Source organism: Delphinapterus leucas, chromosome 16 (assembly GCF_059928025.1).
Source record: "Delphinapterus leucas isolate spDelLeu-1000000601 "Yukka" chromosome 16, BTC_Dleu_Yukka2, whole genome shotgun sequence".
Classification (NCBI taxonomy): Eukaryota; Metazoa; Chordata; class Mammalia; order Artiodactyla; family Monodontidae; genus Delphinapterus; species Delphinapterus leucas.
This window is the reverse complement of record NC_143144.1, coordinates 56,529,132-56,551,769: the sequence shown is the minus strand read 5'-3', so window position 1 is coordinate 56,551,769 and position 22,638 is coordinate 56,529,132. Positions and strand designations below refer to the sequence as shown.

Genomic DNA, 22,638 nt, shown 5'->3' with positions numbered 1-22,638 from the left:
ACTGAATTCCTGCCAACTGTTAACACCTACAGTTACACTGACTATATTCTAACTTCAATAAGAATCTCTCATCACCGTTCAGTAACTAATTTCTTGTTGGTTCTTGCCTTCTTCAACTGTTCCCTCCTTTTAATAACTAATTTCTTCCTCTCCTCCAGTTTCTTTTCTTTCAAGAGTATAAATATCATGTGTTTCCCCCTCCTCCCCAAAATATCTTTATTTAAACCAACTGCCCATTCCTTCTATGGCCCTGTTTCCTTCATCATCCCTGACACTGACAACTTTTCAAACTAGTAGTCTATATCCGTTTCTTAACTCCCACACCACTCACTTATTCATTAACCCTGTCAGACTTATAGTCTGGCTCCCACAACCAGTGTTCTTGAGAAGCTATTCTCTCAAAGCCCAATGGAGTATGTTTGGGGGTACTTCCTCAACCCATTTAGGGTCCATTTTAGGAAATGGCATAGAAGTCCGTATCAGAGCAACAAACGTGACAATCCGTCTCCCTACTTATCACCCAGGATGGGGCCAGGAAGATGTCTGATTCAAGATGGGCAACCCATTTATTCTATGATTCTACCTTCCTTTCAATCTGATTCTTCTTCCTACTTTCTAAAACGAAGGTTTTCTTCAGTTTTCACTACTTTGCGCTTTACCTCTCACCAAAGATCTCACCTGCTCAAATAAACCAATCACTGTATGTATTCAGGAACACTCCAAATATGTATTCAGCTCAGACCTCTTCTTTCAACACAATTTCCACAACTGTCTCCTGGACACTTCCAACTAAATGCTTACTTTCATCGCAAACTGCTTCCAGCAAATAACCTCATTACCCTCACCATAAAAATTGGCCACTACACCTTTCCCCGTCTTACTTCTCAACCTCTGTTAATTCACCATGCTAAGTCAACCTGGCTTAGAAAGCCTAACATCAGTATCACTTCACTCTCCCTTATCTATACACTTATGTAATCATTAAGTTTCAGCGATTCTTTATTCTAGATTTTCTACATACATCCCTTCCTTATGCATCTGGCACAGCCAAGACCCTAGTTCAGGCTTATTTTCTGGATGATTACAAGAACCTCTTCTAATTTTCTCTCCATTACATCCTAAAAATAACTATCAAATTAACTGTTCTAAAACATAGATCCTTTTAAGGTTCATGTTGAATTTGATCTCCTTGATTAAGCAAATTCCAGTGGCATCTGCTGCACCTCTCAACTGCTACGTACTTATATTTTCTTGTGTTATCTACTACCTTTTCAAATATTACATATGAGAATGAAGGAGGGAATTTTACTCTCAATATCAGAGCTCTGACTCTGGGCAAGCAGGATGGAGGATTTAAGTCTCCCTAATTTAGATCTCCTTTAATTCCATTAGCCACCCATGGTCTCACCAACATTCCATAAGCAAGGAGGGATCCACTTTTTACTTCTTTGGTATACTCTCTGGTTTATCACAGAACCAGACACTCAATAAATCTGCCAAATGATCAGTATGATAAGTATATTGGTTAACTCTAACCGCATAAAACTGTATACAGTTAATCTCTGATTAATGGTTTCTCCAAGTCTGTATGTTTGTTTTAGGGGGAAAAAGTCCACAGATTGGGAGTATATATTAAAAAAACACAAAACACACACACACACTAACTGCCCCCGCCCCCAAAAAAACCTCTTTGATATTTAATCTTGGATGAGCACTGATTCACTGTGTCAAGTGGTTTTCCTGAATCTTTTAAAATAATCTATAAAAGGCCTCTGGAAACACAAGGTTCGGTCTTGCAATTTAGATTTGTACAATTAACTGAGCAAGTAGTTAATCATGTACTAATTTGTGGTATCCATTTAACTCTACCCTGTATCTATTTAAGTCTCACAAGTAAATAACCCTTAAACTTCTCATATTTGTTTCTTCTTTCTCAGTCTTAATAGATAGGCACTATATTGATACATTTTTCTTCCACAGTTCCTTTTATATAATAGGTACTATGAATACTTACTGAGTTGTGGTACTCTGGGACAAGATGACAGACAAGTCATTATCTAGCAGCACTGAATATGCCCAAACTAATAATTCAACACAAATACATGCTGTAGAATACAATGAGAAAATAATAACTAGATTTAGTATCTGCTCTTACTATAAATTTCAATGTGCTAAAATAGAAATAAAAATTAAAATGTTAGAAGGATATATCTAAACTTCTAATTAGTGTATACTCACAAAACAGAGGAAACTATGAAATGTTCACAGTAAACACATGACAGACTAATGAAATCTATCTAGTTACATGATTCCTGAGGGTAGGTGGGCACTGAAAGAGATCTATAATGTGACTCTAGTCTTATCGCTGGTTACTTACAAAAATAAATGCTCTGCTCCACCCAAGGTGTGTCCCTCCTGTGTCTGCCTATCCAGACCTATGTATTCTTCAAAAATGCAGCTCAAGTCCCACCTTCTTAAAACATCCTCCTAATATGCTAGTCAAATACTGAACTTACTAACAGTCTTATAATAAACTTAAGAGCATAAACATTTTATATTTTTGCACAACATCCCATCTTACATTATCCTTAGTTACTAAAACATCCATGCTCTTTACTCTATAATTGCTATCTCTACTCTATCCATGTACAAGAACAGCCATTACTACAGACTGATTCATTGCTTAGAATTAGTCCATTTTTAGGGATATGAAATAATGAAAGTAATTTTTAATTCTTCCCATCTCTCCAATACTCTCTCACTACTATTGGATCAGCTCTTCATACTATCAACACGATCCTACAATTAATAAAAGCCTCACAAGACGGTTTCTAACAGATATAGAAAGAAATACAGATGTATGTATACATATATTTAAGTAAACATACATACTTCCTAGCTCAGACAACTGATGAGGCCTAGAAGCAGTGATGTTCTAGTACCAATGAGTATACCTAGTACCTTGCTTTCTTATACAATTTTCTAAATAAAAGAAACTAGGATTCCTTGGGGAAATCCAGGGTTGGGACAGGGAAAGCAAAGATAAGTTGTGGAATATTTTTTGGTGCCAAAAAGTAAAGAAATGATAGAAACATGTTTAAAAAAAAAAAAAGATGAAGAGCCAACCTGAATGGGCTCTCAATGGCCAAATCCAGAACAATTCAAACTACAAAATAAACAATGATTGTAATAAATTATAACCAAAAGAACAAAATAAGAATATGTAAGTCCATATTGATGGGTAAACAAACAAAAACATAAATAGAGAAGGGAAACCTCTTCCTTACAATAGGTTTCCAGCTAATAGAGATTGAAGAAATAATACAAATAGAAAGTCATCATCTGGTAAACACCATACTAGTAATTTTTTCAGGCAAGGTTCATCAATTGATGCTAAAATTAATGTATGATGAGAAACTAGTATGATGAGAAAAAGATACTTACAAAATCTCAAAGTACGTCTCCACGATTTCCACAAAAGGGAAAAAAACAGAAACCTTACAGTAGAGAAAACTGGCAGACACCATCTTAACCAAGTGATCAAAGTAAACATCACCATGTGCTTCCCAATATGGTGCACTAAGGATGACACAACATCAATTCTGTAGAGTTCTTGCCAAAAATGCATAACCTGAATTCAATCATGAGGAATCATCAGAAATACTTAAATTGAGGGGCATTCTACAAATCAAATTGCCAGCATTCTTCAAAACTGTCAATGTTATGAAAGGCAAAGAAAAACTGAGAACTATTCCAGACTAAAGGAGACTACGGAGACATGACAACTAAATACAAAGTGTGATCCTAGATTGGCTCCTGGACCAGAAAAATGACATTACTGGGGTAACTGGTGAATTCTGAAAGGCTTGCAGATTATAGTACTGTATCAATGTTAATTTCTTGATTTTTTATAACTGTACTGTGGTTACATAAGATGTTAACATTTGGGAAACCTGGGTAAAGGGTATAGAGGAATTCTTTTTATTATTTTTGCAACCGTTTTATATGTCTAAAATAATTTTAAAAAGAAGCTAAGAAAAAGTAAAAAGCCTCATGAGTGAATAATACACAGAGAACTTTGTATATATTCTTGGCACATGTAAGCACTCACAACAGTTAGCTATTACTATTATAATTCTCCAACTTTATTAAGCATGCTGACTTCTTAGTTCCTCATTTAGTAAGTATTTTAGCATGTCTACTACATGCCCAACAAACAGGAAAGGAAGGAAAGGAAGTAAAAGCCAAGCAAGGCAGGCAGGCAGGCAGGCAGGCAGTGACTCCTAGCACATCTGAGACTGGCCATTTCAAATATACCCATGCCCATTTACACTCTTACTCTCTCCCCCTTTCCAACTGAGTAATCCCAAATGCTTCTTGATTCTTACTTGATCACTTTCCATGTTCGTGTTTCTAGTTTTGTTATCAAAATGCATGTATTCTAAAAACATGGATCAAATCCCAGCTATGTGACTTTGCCCATAACTTAGTCTCTGTGACCCTTCCCATATCTTTATTTGTAAAACTGGGATGCCTTTAACCAACTTTATAGCATTGTTGTGTAGACTAAATGGAAACAAAAGTAAATGACACATAGTATATGCTCAAAAAAAATGTTAGTTGTCTTTCCCTTACAAAATATATTTTCTAACTGCTGAAGTGTAGATGAACAATTGTTTTACTAATTTCTAGCTGAATACTTGTTATATTTTCCAAAGATGCAACTTCATTTTTCACCTAGATATTTTAAAAAGTAAATATAAATAATGTATTTACTTTATCCATTGTAACAGCATCCAATGAAAATCCAATTAACTAAAAAATATGCATAACCTCCATCTCATTCCCAAATATCAGACCAGTATTTCTAACAGCTTTTCCAAACATTATCTAGACATCTCGGCATGCCAGCCCCAACTTAAGATTCCAATATTGTGCTCTATGCTGCCACCTCTTGGCTGTTACCATTCTCTCCACATATTTCTTCTATTTTTGGAATCTTAAGTCAGCCAAGCCTCAACCCAATGGATACATTTAATTTCCAGATTCTAGTGCTTCTCAGATAAGATGCTCCAAGTGCCTGCAAAGAGTTTCAACAAAATCACTTTAAATCTAACACAACTAAAGCTATACACCTGACAAGTTATATATTCTAGGCTCTCTCTTCCTATTTTCCATAGACATGGCTGTCTCTGAAAAAAATAAATGCCCAAGACAGGTAGTGAAATGCCTAATGGAGAAAACCAGCTTTCCCAGATCTAGGTGGGTTTTCAAACGGAAATATTCTTCCTAATTAGAATACTAACTAAAAATTATAGAACTACGAACAGTAAGAACAGCTGCTACATGGTTAAATGCTACATGGTTCCATGCGTTGCTATTTCTGTTTTCTTCTAAAAATATTCATGCAATATTTTATCCTCATATAGCAATGGAAAGCTCAATCATATTACAAGACTATACTGTACTCAATTATTGAACATAGAAAGGCTTTCCTCCCAAGCCAATTCTGAAAGAAAGGTAATTAATCATTGGCTCCTTCTATGCTACCAAAATGCCTATTAAATAACTTGTTCAATAGACAGTCACAACACATATGTGTGTGCACGCACACACACACAGACACACACAGTTTAAAATGATGAACTTTAACTTCATTGGTAGCTGCTTAATCTTCTGGTCTTTTTCAAACCACAGTAAATTTCAAAACACTTTACTCATTAATTCAATAAAAACAGACCATCCTGGATAGTCACAGCAAAAACTTTTTCATGTACTTGAGCAAGAAAAAGATGCCACAAAAGAAGAACGTTAAGAAGCTCTTAAATTGGCTTTGATTTTAAAGCAACTTTCCAACAATGGTAAATAATGGAAGAGTGGTCATATGCAGGGGTACAAAGAAGCATGTCATGTTTCATGGTCTTCAGAGGTTGACAGTGTAGTCAGGAACACAAGATTCAAACACAGAAAAGGATAAACAACAAAAGGCAGAATATTACTTGACAAATAATTGGTATAATATTTACTACAACAGTGTGAAGGGTGGAAACAGCAATAAGAGCAGAGGTGTACCATTAATAAGAAAGGGGAGTCAAGGTAAGAGTAAGAGCAAGGGGAATTTCAAGCTATAAAGAACAACGGGTATGCAATGCTGTAGTTCAAATGGTAAAAGCTTGTTGTTTAATACAAACGATCAGACCAGTTTTGCATGGAAGACTAGTGGGGTAGCATTAGAACGAGAAGTGGACTGACCTGTGGAGGGTACTGAGGCACTGAGCATGAGGCTAATGAATCCCAAAGATAACTGTAAAGTCACTGGAGACTGAGTGCAGGGTAACATTTCCACACCATTTGAGGGGTGAGGGTCAGGAGGAGGTAGGGAGGAGAGGGCTTTAACCATGTAGCAGTGTTTCACACACTGAAGAAAACTAAGAGACCAATCATGTTATTTCAGCAGTCCAGAAATAATGCTAAAGGTCTGAACTATGGTGATGACTGTAGAAAGAAAAAGAATGGAAGAACTGATAAAACCTGGTCAATGATTTGAAGTTAGAAGTGTACAGGGGAGAGGAAGGAATTAAAAATGTTTCCAAAGCTTTAAAGCAGGGAACAGAAATACCATAAAAAGAAACACAAGAGAGTAAACCATTATTAATAAATGTTTCCAACAACTGAAATGTTTCTAAACCAAAATTCTTTTTATGTTTAACACAAAGCAATAAAACAACAGAAATGCAAAGGTACAGCCAATTTTTACAACTGAACACAAACAGCATCCATGCTCATATATTATGAAGAAACATACTAAAGCATAAACCACAGTCCATCATAAATCTACATGAATTAATAACTACTTGATCCAGATCCATGTTACTGTACGAATGACTCCCATTACGTGAATTACCATACATTTCATATTTAAAATAAACACAACAGTTTGAGACCTAGTTCATTATTCTGCCTAGTGAACTAAATAAACAGAACAATGCATGATGGGATACAGATTTCAATAGGCTAATCAACAGACTAGAAACAGTCTAAATTGCAAAACTGAGTTACTATCAAATCGTTTATGAATAAATATGGAATCAGTACTCCTACAAATCCTCCAACAAAGTAACCAAATTTTGGAAAAATAAAAACTATAAAATACCACACTAGACAAGTTTCACAAGTTTCTTGGTTACCTTTACTTTATCTCTTCTCAAGCAACAGAACAGACAATTTTCATCAAAAGTCCAATCGGAAATGCTTTCAGGTTCACAGTCTGCAAAAATAGTAGGAATAACAAATTAACAGTTACAAAAGAGGATTTTTCAGGAAACAAATGAGAACTAATTTCAAAAATATTATTTATTTTAACAACAAAAACACCCCTCACTAAGTAGTAGACAAATTCCTTATTTGCAATAATTGCTCACTAGTTAATACACCTTATTCACACATATATCTGCATTATCAACCACACACAAAAAGATGCTTAAATGGATATAGCTTCAACCCACATAAAACTGTGAATAAAAAGGAGAAGGAGACTGGGGCTTAAATCACCAAGGTATCATTTATGTCACCAGGAAGAATTTGAAATGTCAAAAAAATTCTGAATACCTTTAAATAAACTGAGATCTTTTAATAATGCAGGTCCAAACAGCCCTTCAAGAATACTTTCAAACCCTAAAAGGATGAAAAAAAATCCATTATTACAATAATATTCCCTACAGTAAATTTAACCTTGTTGCATGAAAAAACAATGGTGTTTTCTTCCAATTCTCAAGGACCTCCAGATTATTACTGATGGGATGCTGAGAAGAGTATATGACCAATCTAAAGGGAGCATTTGCATTTTTGTCAGTGAATAACACTCAATACAAATTCAGAGCCCATTCCAAGACAATACAAAACAACAGTAGAAATAACCAATGAAGGAATGGAATCATGAGATCTCTTACTATCTTACAAAATTCCAAATACCTCTTTACATAAACTTTCAAACTTCATTTTAAAAAGCACCTTCCCCAATGAAAGAGTCAAATTGCTTCAAATTTTCCAATGTTCTGGGTTAATCTAAATGGCATGTTTCTGAATATGAACTGAGATAATAGACTCTTCAATCTAACAGTATTTTTTAAGAAGGAAAATCCTAACTGAAAACAACATCTGTATCACATGCACACACAAAAAAGCCCATTTTAAATATTATAAAAGAAAAAGACTTCTGTAATTAGTTCACACTGCCACAGTAACTACTCACTGGTTCCTTTATGAAGCTAGAACCCACTAGTTACACATACAAAAAGAAAGAGAGAGAGAGAGAAAGAGAATTCAAATATACCTATACATAGATGTTTAAACTATTACCACTCTCAATCAGTACAAAGTAGAAAATGAGGGGACTTCCCTGGTGGTCCAGTGGTTAAGAATCCACCTTCCAACGCAGAGAACGCAGGTTCAATCCCTGGTCACGGAAATAAGATCCCACATGCCACAGGGCAACTAAGCCCACATGCTGTAACTACTGAGCCTGCGTGCTGTAGAGCCTGTGTGCCACAACTAGAGAGCCCACGTGCCACAACTACTGACCCACGCACCACAACTAGAGAGCCTGCGTGCTGCAACTACTGAGCCTGCGTGCCACAACTAGGAAGAAGCCCGCGCACTGCAATAGAAGATCCTGCGAACCACAACTAACACCCGACACAGCCAAATAAAATTTTAAAATATATTTTAAAAAATTCCTTTAGAAAGTTCTAAAAGAAAAAAGTAGAAAATGAAAACAAAACCTTTTCTAATTTATTATCTCAAATGTTGCTGATTAACTCAATGAAAAACAATGTAAAAATATCTTTGCCATCTTGCTGTTTTCTATGGGTTATTAAGAGTAAGGAGGAAAATGCAAAAGAGAATCAAATTGTACCTTTATACAACATAATACATAATTCATTAGTGCAGCAGTTCCCAAATTATGTATCATGGACCTCATTAGGAGCTCAAATAATTACAAGAGGTCCATGAGTCCATGTCCTTTAAGCATGACCTTTAGAAAGGTCTTGTGCATTCAGTGTACATACAACTTTTCAAATGCACACAAATATTACTGCAATTAAGAAAACATATAAAGTGTTACTGAATTCCTAGTAGTTTGGGGCACTATGTATTTTGTCACATAATGTATTATCACCTAAGGGTTTATAATTTATTTTTAATTGTTAAAAAAGCACTCTTACGTTCAAAAGTGAGGGAACTACTAATGTAAAAATACTATAGCCAGGTGGATACATGAGGTCCACAAACAGGGACACTTCCTAACCACAAATACAATCACCATAAAGGGTTTGGAAAGTAAGAGAGTAGAAAAGATGGTCCCTAGAAACAGTATTTTACCTGGTTGTAAGACTAACATTGTAATGTAAGGGATTTCTTTGCCCTTAATATTAAGCCATCATTTTCAATAGGGTAATCCCTAGAGTTTGTATCATCTGCACTGTAGTTAGAGAGTTGGTTTTTCTAAATTATTTTCATGATTTCTAGATTCTAGATTTTTCATTTATTATCAAGGATTAATCGTTTTTCAACTCTCCTTAGTTCTTCCCATCAAAATAATTCCAAGGACATCAGCAAAACCAAACTACCCATTCAAGCAAATGGGAGGTATCTATCCTGTTTATTGTTTGCCTACTATAATTAAAACACTGTCCACTAAATTACTATGTCCTCTCTTCCCTACACTAGGGAGGAGAGAAAGTGTTGGGCTAAGGGTTTTGAGAGTGGGGAGGTGGTGATGAGGGAATGAGAAAGAATTGCTAGATACTGCCTATCCTGGGCCTGCAAACTAGATATTTTCAACACTAACTTAAAAAAAAAAAATCCTGCAGCTGCCTCTAAAGCCCTCTTATCCTCAAAACGGATTTCTGACTTCACAAATATTAATGAAAGCACTTCAATATCTGGCAAGTACCAAGTACACACTGCAAATAACTAAAGGGGATTACAGGTGGCCCTTACTCTGAAGAGCATATCTAATAGGCTTTCACCTGGGTTTATATGAAATTGTAACAAATTCCAAATGTGGATGCTTAGCCATAAATTCTTGAAAGGGAAAAATGTAAATAGAGCAAAAAATAATACTAAGGGAAAAAAAAGCAAATAAAAGCCTTGGGAGATGAAATTTTAAAAATTACAGAAGATAACAGAATTGGAAAGAATAATAGAATAAGAACTTCATCAATAACACACAAACACTAACAAAAACTGAATCACATTATCAAAGAGCAGTGAAAGGGACAGACCAAAAAGAATCAAACAAGAAAAAAAATCTGGTCATAAATGCAAAGATTTAACTACAACTAATTTTGATCAAAACAGTAACTGTAAACAAGTCACTTCTCTTTTGCTCACGTCTGCAACAATACATTAAACCGTACAAATACTGATCAGACATTGTTAAGTCATATTTTGCTTCCCCCTGTTAACTGAATTTAATGCCATTCAGTTTTATTAATACTAAATACTGAATTTAGCAGTTGCATAGCAACAAGGAATGTCTCACGTGCTATGCTTGACATTAACAAAAGGCAAACAAGAAAAGAACAAATGTATTCAAAATTTATACCATGATCTCACAAAAAAGCCATGAAGATCAATAAACAAAATGCCATGGAAAATTAAATAAATAATGAAAAAGACAGCTATGTCCTTATGTTCAATCACCAGGGCTTAAAAAGCACCGGTATGTAATATATTATTACATGTAAAGAAATATTAATTTTATTGAGCATGACTACTGGCCAAAGAATTCCTATCCAATATTGCAACTGGAATCAAAGCTGGTCTCCAATCTCTTTCTCACTGCAACCTGAAGACAATCACTGTGTCTTCAGACAGTATTCCTGAACACTACTTTAACAATGTGACCATCTGTTCAGAAAAACCCCACTTTGTTTAAAAAACAAATCCCTAAGTCCAGCAATCAAAACTATTTATAATTTGACCCTAACCTACCACTGACACGGCCTTATTTCTCAGAACTTTCCTGCTCATTCTCACAGCTCCATCCAGGTTGGTATTCTGATGTATTCAGTCATCTATTATTTCTACCTCCTAATATTTTCTCAAGCCTTTTCATTTCACCTCTGCCCAAATAAATTATTTCCTTCAAGGCACTCTTCAGTTTGTTCAACAAATAGATATTCGCTTATCCAACATATATTAACTGAAAGCCTACCACCTATCAGGGACAGTGGCAGGCACTGAGTAGGCAGGCAATGATGAACAGACATGGTGTCTGCCCTCATGGAGCCTGAGTTTCCAGTTTTCTCATTCTCAGAATTCACATTTCACTCCCTCCCTTTTAAATAAATGTCAGCTACCTTATGTTTTCTGTTTTCTGTCACATGCAAAGCACTATGTAAGTATTCTGTAATACAAAATTTGTCATACGCTATCTAAACACTGCTTTTGTTTTTTCTTCTATATGTTTATGTCATCTCCTCAAGGAGATTTAACGCTTCAAGAAGGCTAGGAAGGAAGGCCTTCCTGTTTCCCACAAGGTTCCTCTTACACTAGGGCTCTATGTGCCTGGTTTTTAGCCTTTGCTTTGAATAACCTAGCTCTCAAAAACAAAAGACAGAAGATTAAAATTCCTCACACATTACCCTCTTCAATCTAAATCATAATCTCTACTCTATTTCTAACCAAAATGGGGAAAACAGATTATGAAAAGTAACAAGATAGGAACATATCAAATATATAGCCAACTAATAAGCAACAGCCTGTACTTTTGAAATAAAGCAAAATACTATGAATGGAATGAAAAAATGGTTCGTGAGTCTTGGGAACGTCTCCTCTGAGATAACAGTACAGAGATTATCAGTCTGAGAGATAAAGAGGGGCTAAAGGAAAACTAGGAGCATATCAGAAAATCAGTAATTTTCACATCAAGGTCCCTTGGATATCTTGCAAAACTTGGTGCCGGTATAAAAGAGCTCAATCTTCAATAGAGTATTATTATTTTATAAAATATCAGTTCAAAGGTGCTTGCTGGTAACAATCATCAACTAATAGCTTAAACAAAGAGGAGACTGATAGTATCTACAGTTCTTTGCTTAAAACTCAGGGTTTTAAACTTGCAAATACCACACTTAACTTCATTACAAGTGAGTGCCAAAATGGATAATTAAAAAGCACCAGATTATACAATCTTTCACATGCAATCTCCAAAGGAATATAAGGTAATTAATCCCTTTTTACTGATGTTCCAGCTATTTCAGTGTGTCATACAACCAAGTAAGTCTGGATGAACTTCTACAGGTAATGAGCAAAAACCAGGCTCCTCTTCTCATTACTTTACGCAATCCACCCCTGGTGGACAGCTACACTCATTAAGAGTTCTTCCTCGCTCCCTGAGCATCTGCTTCTGGCCCATGCTCTATGAGGAACCCATTTGCTGGCTTACTTACCCAGCACAATTTACCCAGCACAAGCACTGATGAAAAAGAATGGGCATCATCAGAAAATCTACAAACAACAAATGCTGGAGAGGGCGTGGAGAAAAGGGAACCCTCTTGCACTACTGGTGGGAATGTAAATTGATACAGCCACTATGGAGAACAGTATGGAGGTTCCTTAAAAAACTAAAAATAGAATTACCATATGACCCAGCAATCCCACTACTGGGCATATACCCAGGGAAAACCATAATCCAAAAAGACACATGCACCCCAATGTTCACTGCAGCACTATTTACAATAGCCAGGTCATGGAAGCAACCTAAATGCCCATCAACAGATGAATGGATAAAGAAGATGTGGTACATATATACAATGGAATATGACTCAGCCATAAAAAGGATGAAATGGGGTCATTTGTAGAGACGTGGATGGACCTAGAGACTATGATACAGAATGAAGTCAGAAAGAGAAAAACAAGTATCGTATATTAACGCATAAATGTGGAATCTAGAAAAATGGTACAGATGAACTGGTGTGCAAGGCAGAAATAGAGACACAAATGTAGAGAACAAACATATGGACACCGAGGGGGGAAAACAGGGTTGGGGGGGTGGTGGGATGAACTGGGAGATTGGGATTGACCTATACACACTAATATGTGTAAAATAGATAACCAATAAGAATCTGCTGTATAAAAAAATAAAATAAAATTCAAAAAAGAAAAAAAAAAACTGATGAAAAACCTGACCAGACATACTGAAGACAAACAATAACCCAGTCAAAACTAACAGCCCAGGGGCTTCCCTGGTGGTGCAGTGGTTGAGTCCACCTGCCGATGCAAGGGACATGGGTTCATGCCCTGGTCCGGGAGGATCCCGCGTGCCGTGGAATGGCTGGGCCCGTGAGCCATGGTTGCTGAGCCTGCGCGTCCGGAGCCTGTGCTCCGCAGCGGGAGAGGCCACAACAGTGAGAGGCCCCCGTATCGCAAAAAAAAAAAACAGTCCAAACTGAAACAGAATTAATGAAGAAAAACATCAGAGATTGAAGAAAAATTATAAATAGTATTTCTATTGAAACCAGGGAAGAGCAGCGTTTAAAACAAAAAGCAAGCTGCTCTGGAAAAGAAGTGGAGAATATGTGCTTGGGGAGGGGAAAAAAGGAAAACAAAACTGCCAAAAAACCAAATAGAGGTATTAAGTAGAAAAATATACATCAAATTAGTGATTTAAAAAGCCAATTTAAGAAATGTCCTCACAATGCACAGTAAATCTGAAGACACAGAAATCATGAGAAAAAGATTAGAGAGGAAGAGGAGGCCAGGATATTCAATGTCTGTGAAATAGGATTTCTAGAACAAGAAAGAGCAAAGAGTATAAATTTTTAAGAATTAAATTTAAGAAATGGGGGTAGAGTGAGGGGGAAGGAGGAGGAGAAGGAAAAGAAAACTTCCTAATGTTGAATACTGTCTTGAGTCTTCATATTTAATGTGCTCTGAGAAGTTACTGGGGCAAAATACTCAGGGGAAAACAAAGCATATATACATGTAAAAACTCTCCTGGCAGAATATCTGAATTTCAAAAATAAAAGTTTAAAAGCTCCGAATAAGGAGAAAATTTTACTTAATTTTACATAAAATAAGAGGAAAGCGATTTAGAATGACAGTCATTTCATAAGTAAAAGTAAATGCTAAAAGCCAATGGAAGTATGCTCACAAAATTCTGAGGGTAAAAAAACCTCACTTTTTTTAGCCAATCTATTTTTCACAGATATGAGTAAAATAAAGAAATTACTGGATATGCTATGATTTGGAAAACAGGACAGCCATTTACTCTGGGTACTAGCAACAGTCACTTAAAGTAGTTGAGATAAAAAAAAAAAATTCAGAACAAAGACCTAAAAATGGAAAACACTGTTTATATAAAAAATAATGGTTAATCAATATACCAGTAAAACTAACAGATAAGTATAAACAGTTGTTACTAATATGGGGGGGGTTCAGTTTAATATAACAGATAAGAAAGGATTCTTTAAATAGATAAACACAATATAATTTTTTTAATTAATGATTTAGGAATAACATCCCAAACTATTACAACACAATCTTGGGTGAAAAAGTAAGAGTAAAATATGCTTAAGTATGTAAGATCAAGTGTGCATGTGGGATGAGGGAACAATTTATAATAGTCATTACTGTTTGATGTTGATAAGAAAATGTAGTGGGCTTCCCTGGTGGCGCAGTGGTTGAGAGTCCACCTGCCGATGCAGGGGACACAGGTTCGTGCCCAGGTCTGGGAGGATCCCACATGCCGTGGAGCAGCTGGGCCCATGAGCCATGGCCACTGAGCCTGCGCGTCCGGAGCCTGTGCTCCGCAACGGGAGAGGCCACAGCGGTGAGAGGCCCACATACCGCAAAAAAAAAGAAAAAAGAAAATGTAGCTTTAAATTTGCTTAAAACATATGGATAAAGCTGAAGAATTTCCAATCACCAGAGGAAATAAAGAACCAAAAATGATCAACTATAAAAGTAAATAAAATTAAAAACGAAACAAAAGGCGAGCATGCTAAACAAGAAACACAAAAAATAATTTCAGGAATAGTATCAACCATGTACATGTTACAATAAATATTAATCAACTGAATTAACTACGTAAAAGAGAAAAGTGTCAGGTAGGGCACAGCAATATGCAGTTCATAACAGACTCAAAGTGACATAGGTATGTTGACACTAAAGAGGGAGACATAGATATGAGAAAACTAAAAAAAAAGAAAAAAAAGAAAGCAATAAAGGTGGCAGTAACAATCAGAAAAAGAATTATTCAAGGATAAAAGCGTAAAACATAGATAACTAATAAGAACCTGCTGTATAGCACAGGGAACTCTACTCAATACTCTGTAATGGCGTATATGGGAAAAGAATCTAAAAAAAAAAAAGAGTGGATATATGGATATGTATAACTGTTTCACTTTGCTGTACACCTGAAACTAACACAACACTGTAAAGCAACTATACTCCAATAAAATTTTTTTAAAAGCATAAAACAAAAAAGTGAAGAATTTTTCAATTACTAAAGGGCTAATCTATTTCATGAGTGAAACTGACCTATAACTTTTTTTTTCTTATATATGTTTGGGTTTGGAAACTGTCCTCCTCGAAAGAGTTGAGACATATTTCCATTTTTCCTACTTTCTGAAAGAGGTGACAGAAAATTGGGAAGCTTTCTTCCTTAAAAGTTGGGAAGAACTCAAATCTAAAGCATTCTGAGCTTATTCTCTTTGACAGAAGAGTTTTAACTATTAAATTTATTTAATAGTTATAGAATAATTCAAGCTTTTTATTTCTTCTTGAGTCAGTTTTTGGTAAGCTATATTTTTCTTTAATTTCAAAATTATTGGCATATGGTTGATAGTATTTTCCCTTATCTTTTTTAAAGTTGTGGTAAAACGTACATAATATAAAATTTATAATTTTAATCATTTTTAAGTTTACCATTACATATATTTACACTGTTTGCACCATCACCCATCTCCAGTACTTTTTTCATCTTGCAAAACTGAAACTCTATACCCATTAAATAGTAACTCCCTATTTCCTCCTACTCCCAGTCCTGCCAACCGCCATTCTTCTTTCTGTCTATACAAATGTGACTACTGCACCCCTCTTAAGTGGAATAACAGAGTATATATTTGTCATTTAGTAACTGGCTTACTTCATTTATAATATCCTCACAGTTCATCCATCCTGCAGCATGTGACAGGACTTCTGTCCCTTTTAAGGCTGAATAACATTCCACCGATACATAGATCATATTTTGTTTATCCATTCATACATCGATGGACACAAGTTGCTTCTACCTTTTGGCTAGTATAAAATAACGCTGCTATAAATCCCTTATCTTTTAAATCTCCTCTTCCTCTGTAGTCTTCATTTTCATAATATTATTTATTTATGTCTTTTATTCCTTGATCAATTTTACCAGGCTTGTTTTCTTAGTCCCCCCTCCCAATTCACTTTTGACTTTTCTTGATCTTCTCTAATATATCTTTGTTTTCTGGTTCATTAATTTTCACTAAGTTTCATTATCTATTTTCTTTGGGTTTATTCTGCTGTTCTTTTTCTAACTTATGACAGAAGCTTAGATCACTTATTTTGAAGTTTTCTTTTTTTTTTTTAAACAAAGTATAGGAGTGATTTAAGAGAATTAAACCTTAATTATTTCGTATTAAAAAGTAATCTAGGGCTTCCCCGGTGGCGCAGTGGTCGAGAGTCCGCCTGCTAATGCAGGCGACACGGGTTCGTGCCCTGGTCTGGGAAGATCCCACATGCCGCGGAGCGGCTGGGCCTGTGAGCCATGGCCGCTGAGCCTGCGCGTCCAGAGCCTGTGCTCCGCAACAGGAGAGGCCACAGCAGTGAGAGGCCCGCGTACTGCAAAAAAAAAAAAAAAGTAATCTAGGATAAATAAAATGTAGTATATCCATATAATGAGAATATTATTACAATAAGGATGAATGAACTTCAAAACATTATGCTAAGTGAAAAAGGCCAGAAATAAAAGATCATATACTATATGACTGTTTATATGAAATGTCCACAAAAGACAAATCTATAGCAATAGAAAGTAGTGTTTTCCTAGGGCTGGGAGTGAAAATAGGAATGACTGCAAATGGACACCACGTTTCTTTTCAAGGTGATGGATTTATTCTAACAGATTTTGGTGATGGCTGCACAACTTGGTAAATATAATAAAAATCAGTGAATTGTATACTTAAAATGAGTGAATTGTAAGGTGTATAAATTATATGTCAATAAAGCTGTTAACAAAATAAGTATGCATATTTGGTAAATATTTATAATGCTTTAAGAAAACTTGGCCTGCTAGAGAGCCAGCCTTGGAATTTTAATCTGAAATGTAGAACTGAATAGCTGATTTAGACCTGGTTGTAGGCTGAAATCTTACTAAGTTTGTATACTGTATTAGAATTCTTACACAACTTAAGAATAACCACATTTATAAGTTTAAATTATATTTACAAGATTTTTTCAAAGTATCTAAGAAGGTTCTGTTAAATCAATATTTAAGGAAAAATATCTATAGTTTTACATTAAAATGTTTTAAGAGTTAACTAAAATATTTATCAAAAGTGTAAGTTTGGAGTAAGATCTATATTTTAGGAGAATGAGGTTTTAAATTTATAAATTTAAATAAACTGAACATTAAATTAGTAATCGAAGTAACTATGCATTATCTTTTCTATATACAAAAGCCACCCTAAATCTCACACTTAATAACAAGAACTAATCAAGTGTTTTGTACAGAGCTCAGCAGTGTGGGGATATAGGGGAAATGTTTAAAATATATGCTCTGCCGTTTAAGATTTACACACATTTCTGCTACCACACATATACTGACAACTCTCCAATCTCTTATCTCTTGCTCCAGACGTTATTTCTAATTGCCTACTTCATATCATCACCAAGATATCCCAAATACCTCCAAAAATCCAAATCAAAATCATTCTACCCCTTTTCCCTCATCTCAACCAGTGATGATCCCTGTACTCCTTACAAGGAAAATGGCATCACTAACCCCTTCCCCCAAGACATTCAGATTACAAATCTCACTCAGTCATGATTCCATTCTTTCCCTACATCAGTCAGTCCTATTCATGTTAATTACAAAAGATCCATCCAAATCTATTCTCTTTTATCCACTCCTGAATTCAGGCCTTCACCATTTCTTACCTTAATAATTATAATACATGTCACACATGTTGATAATAATAGATAATAATTGAGCCCTTAGCTGGTATCAAGCAAGCACTGTATCAGGTACTTCATACCCATTATGATAAAATCTTCAGGGGGACACTGTAAAACAGGTATTATTACTACCTAATACATGTAAGAAAATAAAAGACTGAAGTAGCTATTTTTTTCATACAACTACGAAGACGCAGAGACTAGGTTTAAAACCAGGCTGGTGATTCGAAAGCCCAGGCTTTTCACTTTTTCACACAACCTGCTAATAACATCTCAACTTTTCATTCATCTATTTAAAACATCCCCTATACCATCAAATCCACCAGAATCCATCTTTCACACTGCCACGAAACTTCTTCCGTCTTTTCCTGGTTTTAAAAATCTTTGATGGCTTTCCACTGACAATACTGAAAACTTCAAATTCCTGGCTGGCATGCAAGATCACTGAGGGTCTGTCTAGTCCCAAACTACCTTTTCAGTCTGCCCTGCCATTTTCTTTCTACATATGCTATGCTCTGGCCAGACTGATTTATTGGTCGTTACATACATGTCAATACTTCCATGTCTTTTAAGTACAGCAAGCCCTCTGCCCAGAATGTTCTTCTGCAACCTTTAATCCAGTTAATTCTAAGGCAACCCTTATCTCAGCCCATAAGCCCCAGGCAAAGTTAAGAACATCCTCAACAGTGCTGAAGTTGTACTACTAGTAAACTATACTTCAATTTTTCTTTTTTTTGGCATTTTATCTACTAGATTTTGAGCAGAGAACTGGAGGCTATTCATCTTTTTCTTAACATCAGCCTGCCTGTTCCTTAACTGCAGTGTTTGTTGGATGAATACAAACACACCCTTCCTAATTCCTATATCCTTCTATTTACCTAAGTGATTTAAGATTTTATAATGACTCTATTTCGTGTGTCTCGCATGCTGAAGACCCAAAGAAATGCAAATAAATGAAACAGAAGGGCAAGTGACATCTAATGGAAAAAGGTTCCTGTATCTATGAACTAAAACCAGAATTAATTAATGGCTTGCTTTGCTGCCCCATGAACAGAGATGACAGGACACATTTTTGTGCAAAGCTGTAATCACAGCAAAGAGAGCAATAAATTGAGAGATGAAGTACTGAAAAACAGTGGTATTAATACACTAAGGAGGGAAAAGGCATACATACTGAGTAGCTGGAACATTACTGAAATAATTTCATATAATTGTATTTACATACATCATGCCATAAATGAGATTCCAAGATGTTAAGTAACCAAGACTGCAAAGGTAGTAAGTAACTAGGTCAGATGAATTTAGTTCTTTGGAACTCCCAGGACAGTTTTGGTTCATTTTTTTCTGTTATATCAAACTGTCTTGGGTAGAGTAATTATGCTAAAAAGAAGCCATTTAAATGCAAATCTGAAGCTGATTAGGAATAGGTCAATTATATCAGGAGTTCACAATCTGTGGGCCACAATTCCTTAGAGGAACTCAGTCATTACAAGGTCAGTACGTCCACATACATGAGCACTGTTTGTGAATTAAATAAAAATGTGCTTGCACATAGAGTCACTACTTTTCTAAATGCATTTTTTTGCTATGAACAAAATGCATTATTTCTTTAAAAAGCATTACTGAATTCATAATAGCCTTTTGTCATTACGTATTTTCTCACATACTAAAAATATTATATGAGAGATCAGCGATTTCTATTGCCTTTTAGAAAAGTTGTTGTTTCTGAGCCTTCTGTCCTTGATAGACTATAGATATTTATTTCTATTTACTGAGTGTCTACTATGAGTCAGTCACTAGAATGCAGCTGTGAACAACACAGACAAAAGTCCTTATCTTGGAACTTTAATTCTGGCAGAGGAGACAAATGATATAAATAATGATGACGATGATAATGAATAATATGTGGTGAAGGTAAGTAAAAGAAGAACTGGTCAAAGAAGAATACAGCAGACTGGAAAAGACTCTAGGAGGCTGAATTTTTGAGCACTGAATGGAGTGAGCAAGCCATTTAGATATCCAAGACAAAGGAATGTTCTAGGCAGAGGGAAGAGTACTGAAGCAGTAAATGGTATGAAGTATGGTATATGTGAGAAACAGCAAGAAAGTTCGTATGGTCTGAGCAAAGTGAATAAAATGGAAAGCAGAACATGAGATCAGAGCTCTAGAGGCAAGATCACAGAGGCTATGGTGAGAAGATCTGATGTTTGAACTTAAGAGAAATCCACTAGCTTTACATTTGGGTAGTGGTGGAAGTAATGTGATCAGATTTATACTGTTTAAGTTTACCAGGTGGCTGCACAGATAACTGATTATAAGTAAAACATTATAATGAGACTATTATTACAATAGCCTTGGCAAGAGAAAATGGTGACTTAAACCGGAATGGCAGTAATGGAGGTAGAAAGTAGTGACAAAATATAGAGTATATATTGAAGATTAAACCAATTTGCTTTGATGATGCAGTAGATGTAGAATGAGGGAAAGGACACTTAGGCTTTTTTTGGTCGAGAGCTGGGTGAATGGTAATGTAACTTTCTAAGAGAAGACTGGAGGAGAAACAGGCTGGACAGAGACAAATCTAGTTCAGTTTTGGACACATTAAGTCTGACTTGTCTCTTGCAAATCAAAGTGGATGTATGCAGGAAACAACTGGATAGGTGAGTTTGATCCCTGGTATCAGGGATATAAAACTCGAAATCATCAAAGTACAGACAGAATATAAAGCCTTAGAACTAGATGAGATCTTATCCACTCAATGAGGGCAGATAAAAAGGACCCAATCAAAAAATGTGCAGAAGACCTAAATAGACATTTCTCCAGAGAAGACATACAGATGGCCAATAAGCACATGAAATGATGCTCAAGACTGCTAATTAGAAAAATGCAAATCAAAACTACAATGAGGTATCACCTTACTCTGGTCAGAATGGCCATCATCAAAAAGTCCACAAATAATAAATGCTGGAGAGGGTGTAGAGAAAAGGGAACCCTCCTACACTGCTGCTGGGAATGTAAGTTGGTACAGCCACTATGGAAAACAGTATGGAGATTCCTTAAAAAACTAAAAGCAGAGTTGCCATATGATCCAGCAATCCCACTCCTGGGCATATTGGGCAAAACTCTAGTTTGAAAAGATACATGCACCGCCCCCACACAATGTTCACAGCAGCACTATTTACAACAGCCAAGACATGGGAGCAACCTAAACGTCTATTGACAGATGAATGAACAAAGATGTGGCATATATATACAGCGGAATACTACTCAGCCGTAAAAAGGAATGAAATGTGGGGAATTCCCTGGTGGTCCAGTGGTTAGGACTCTGTACTTCCACTTCGGGGAGCATCGGTTCAATCCCTGGTTGGGGAACTAAGATCCTGCATGCTCTCAGGCGTGACAAACAAACAACTAAATAAAAAGAGTTCTACTTGCTGTTAAAAAAAAAAAAAAAGAAATTTCCAGCAACATGGATGGAACTAGAAATTATCATATTAAGTGAAGTAAGCCAGTGAAAGACAAATATCATATGATATCACTTATATGTGAAATCTAAAAAAAAAAAAAAAAAAAAAGATACAAATGAACTTATTTACAAAACAGAAACAGACTCACAGACATAGAAAACAAACTTATAGTTACCAAAGGGCAAAGGGGGTGAGGGAGGGATAAATTAGGAGTTTGGGATTAGCAGATACAAACTACTATATATAAGATAGATAAACAACAAGGTCCTACTGTATAGCATAGGGAACTATACTCAGTATTTTGTAATAAACTATAAAGGAAAAGAATATGAACAAAAGAAAAAAAGAAAGGACAAAGAAGACTGAATACTAGAGCATTCCAACATTTACCAATTAGGAAGGAAAAGAGACTGAAAATATGACCACGTCTTATTTATGGTTATACTTCCATCATCTGGCAAACACACTGGTTTCATAAGGACTCAAAAAACACTGCTGATCTGAACTACTGTATATGGCATGTAATTAAATGCATATTACACCACCCTACCTCTCATACAAGAGATGACTTTGAAAGGAAGCATATCCCTTTTGATAAAACCAAACACATTTCCTTAAACATATCTAATTTGCAAATTTAAAAAATCATTACTTTATAACACATCTCCAACATACCTTAATATATGGCAGTACAAAATATCAAACTTCAATCTGGCCCCCAATGGAATAAGCTTCACCATGTTTTAGAAATTTTAAAATTAAAGTTTGAGCTAGCCTTCAGATTTATATAATCTTTACATATAAAGTAAATTCTTTACAGTTTCTCTCTGCTCAACAGTATTCAATGATTACCTAATGCGTGCAGAGTAAATTCCAAACTATGAAGTCTAGCTTTTAAATCCTTCCTAAAGTGAACCTTTTCAACATCCTCTCCAAATGTCCTTCAAGCACACTCAACTCAAAGTAC

General features: G+C 35.6%; 1 protein-coding gene across 17 annotated transcripts in view; it reads right to left on the bottom strand.

Annotated features, from left to right (window-relative positions):
• The window catches only part of LCOR (ligand dependent nuclear receptor corepressor), a 138,594-nt gene that overhangs the window by 68,847 nt on the left and 47,109 nt on the right, over positions 1-22,638 (bottom strand). For all 17 annotated transcript variants that reach the window (XM_089897978.1, XM_022569170.3, XM_089897969.1 and 14 more), the window contains 2 exons: positions 7,609-7,674; positions 7,188-7,267 (listed from right to left, as the gene is read on the bottom strand). Coding sequence is in view for 6 of the 17 variants with exons in the window: in XM_022569170.3 (XP_022424878.1) it covers positions 7,188-7,267; positions 7,609-7,674 (146 nt within the window). In the remaining 11 variants the exon portion in view is untranslated. The remainder of the gene's footprint in view (positions 1-7,187; positions 7,268-7,608; positions 7,675-22,638) is intronic.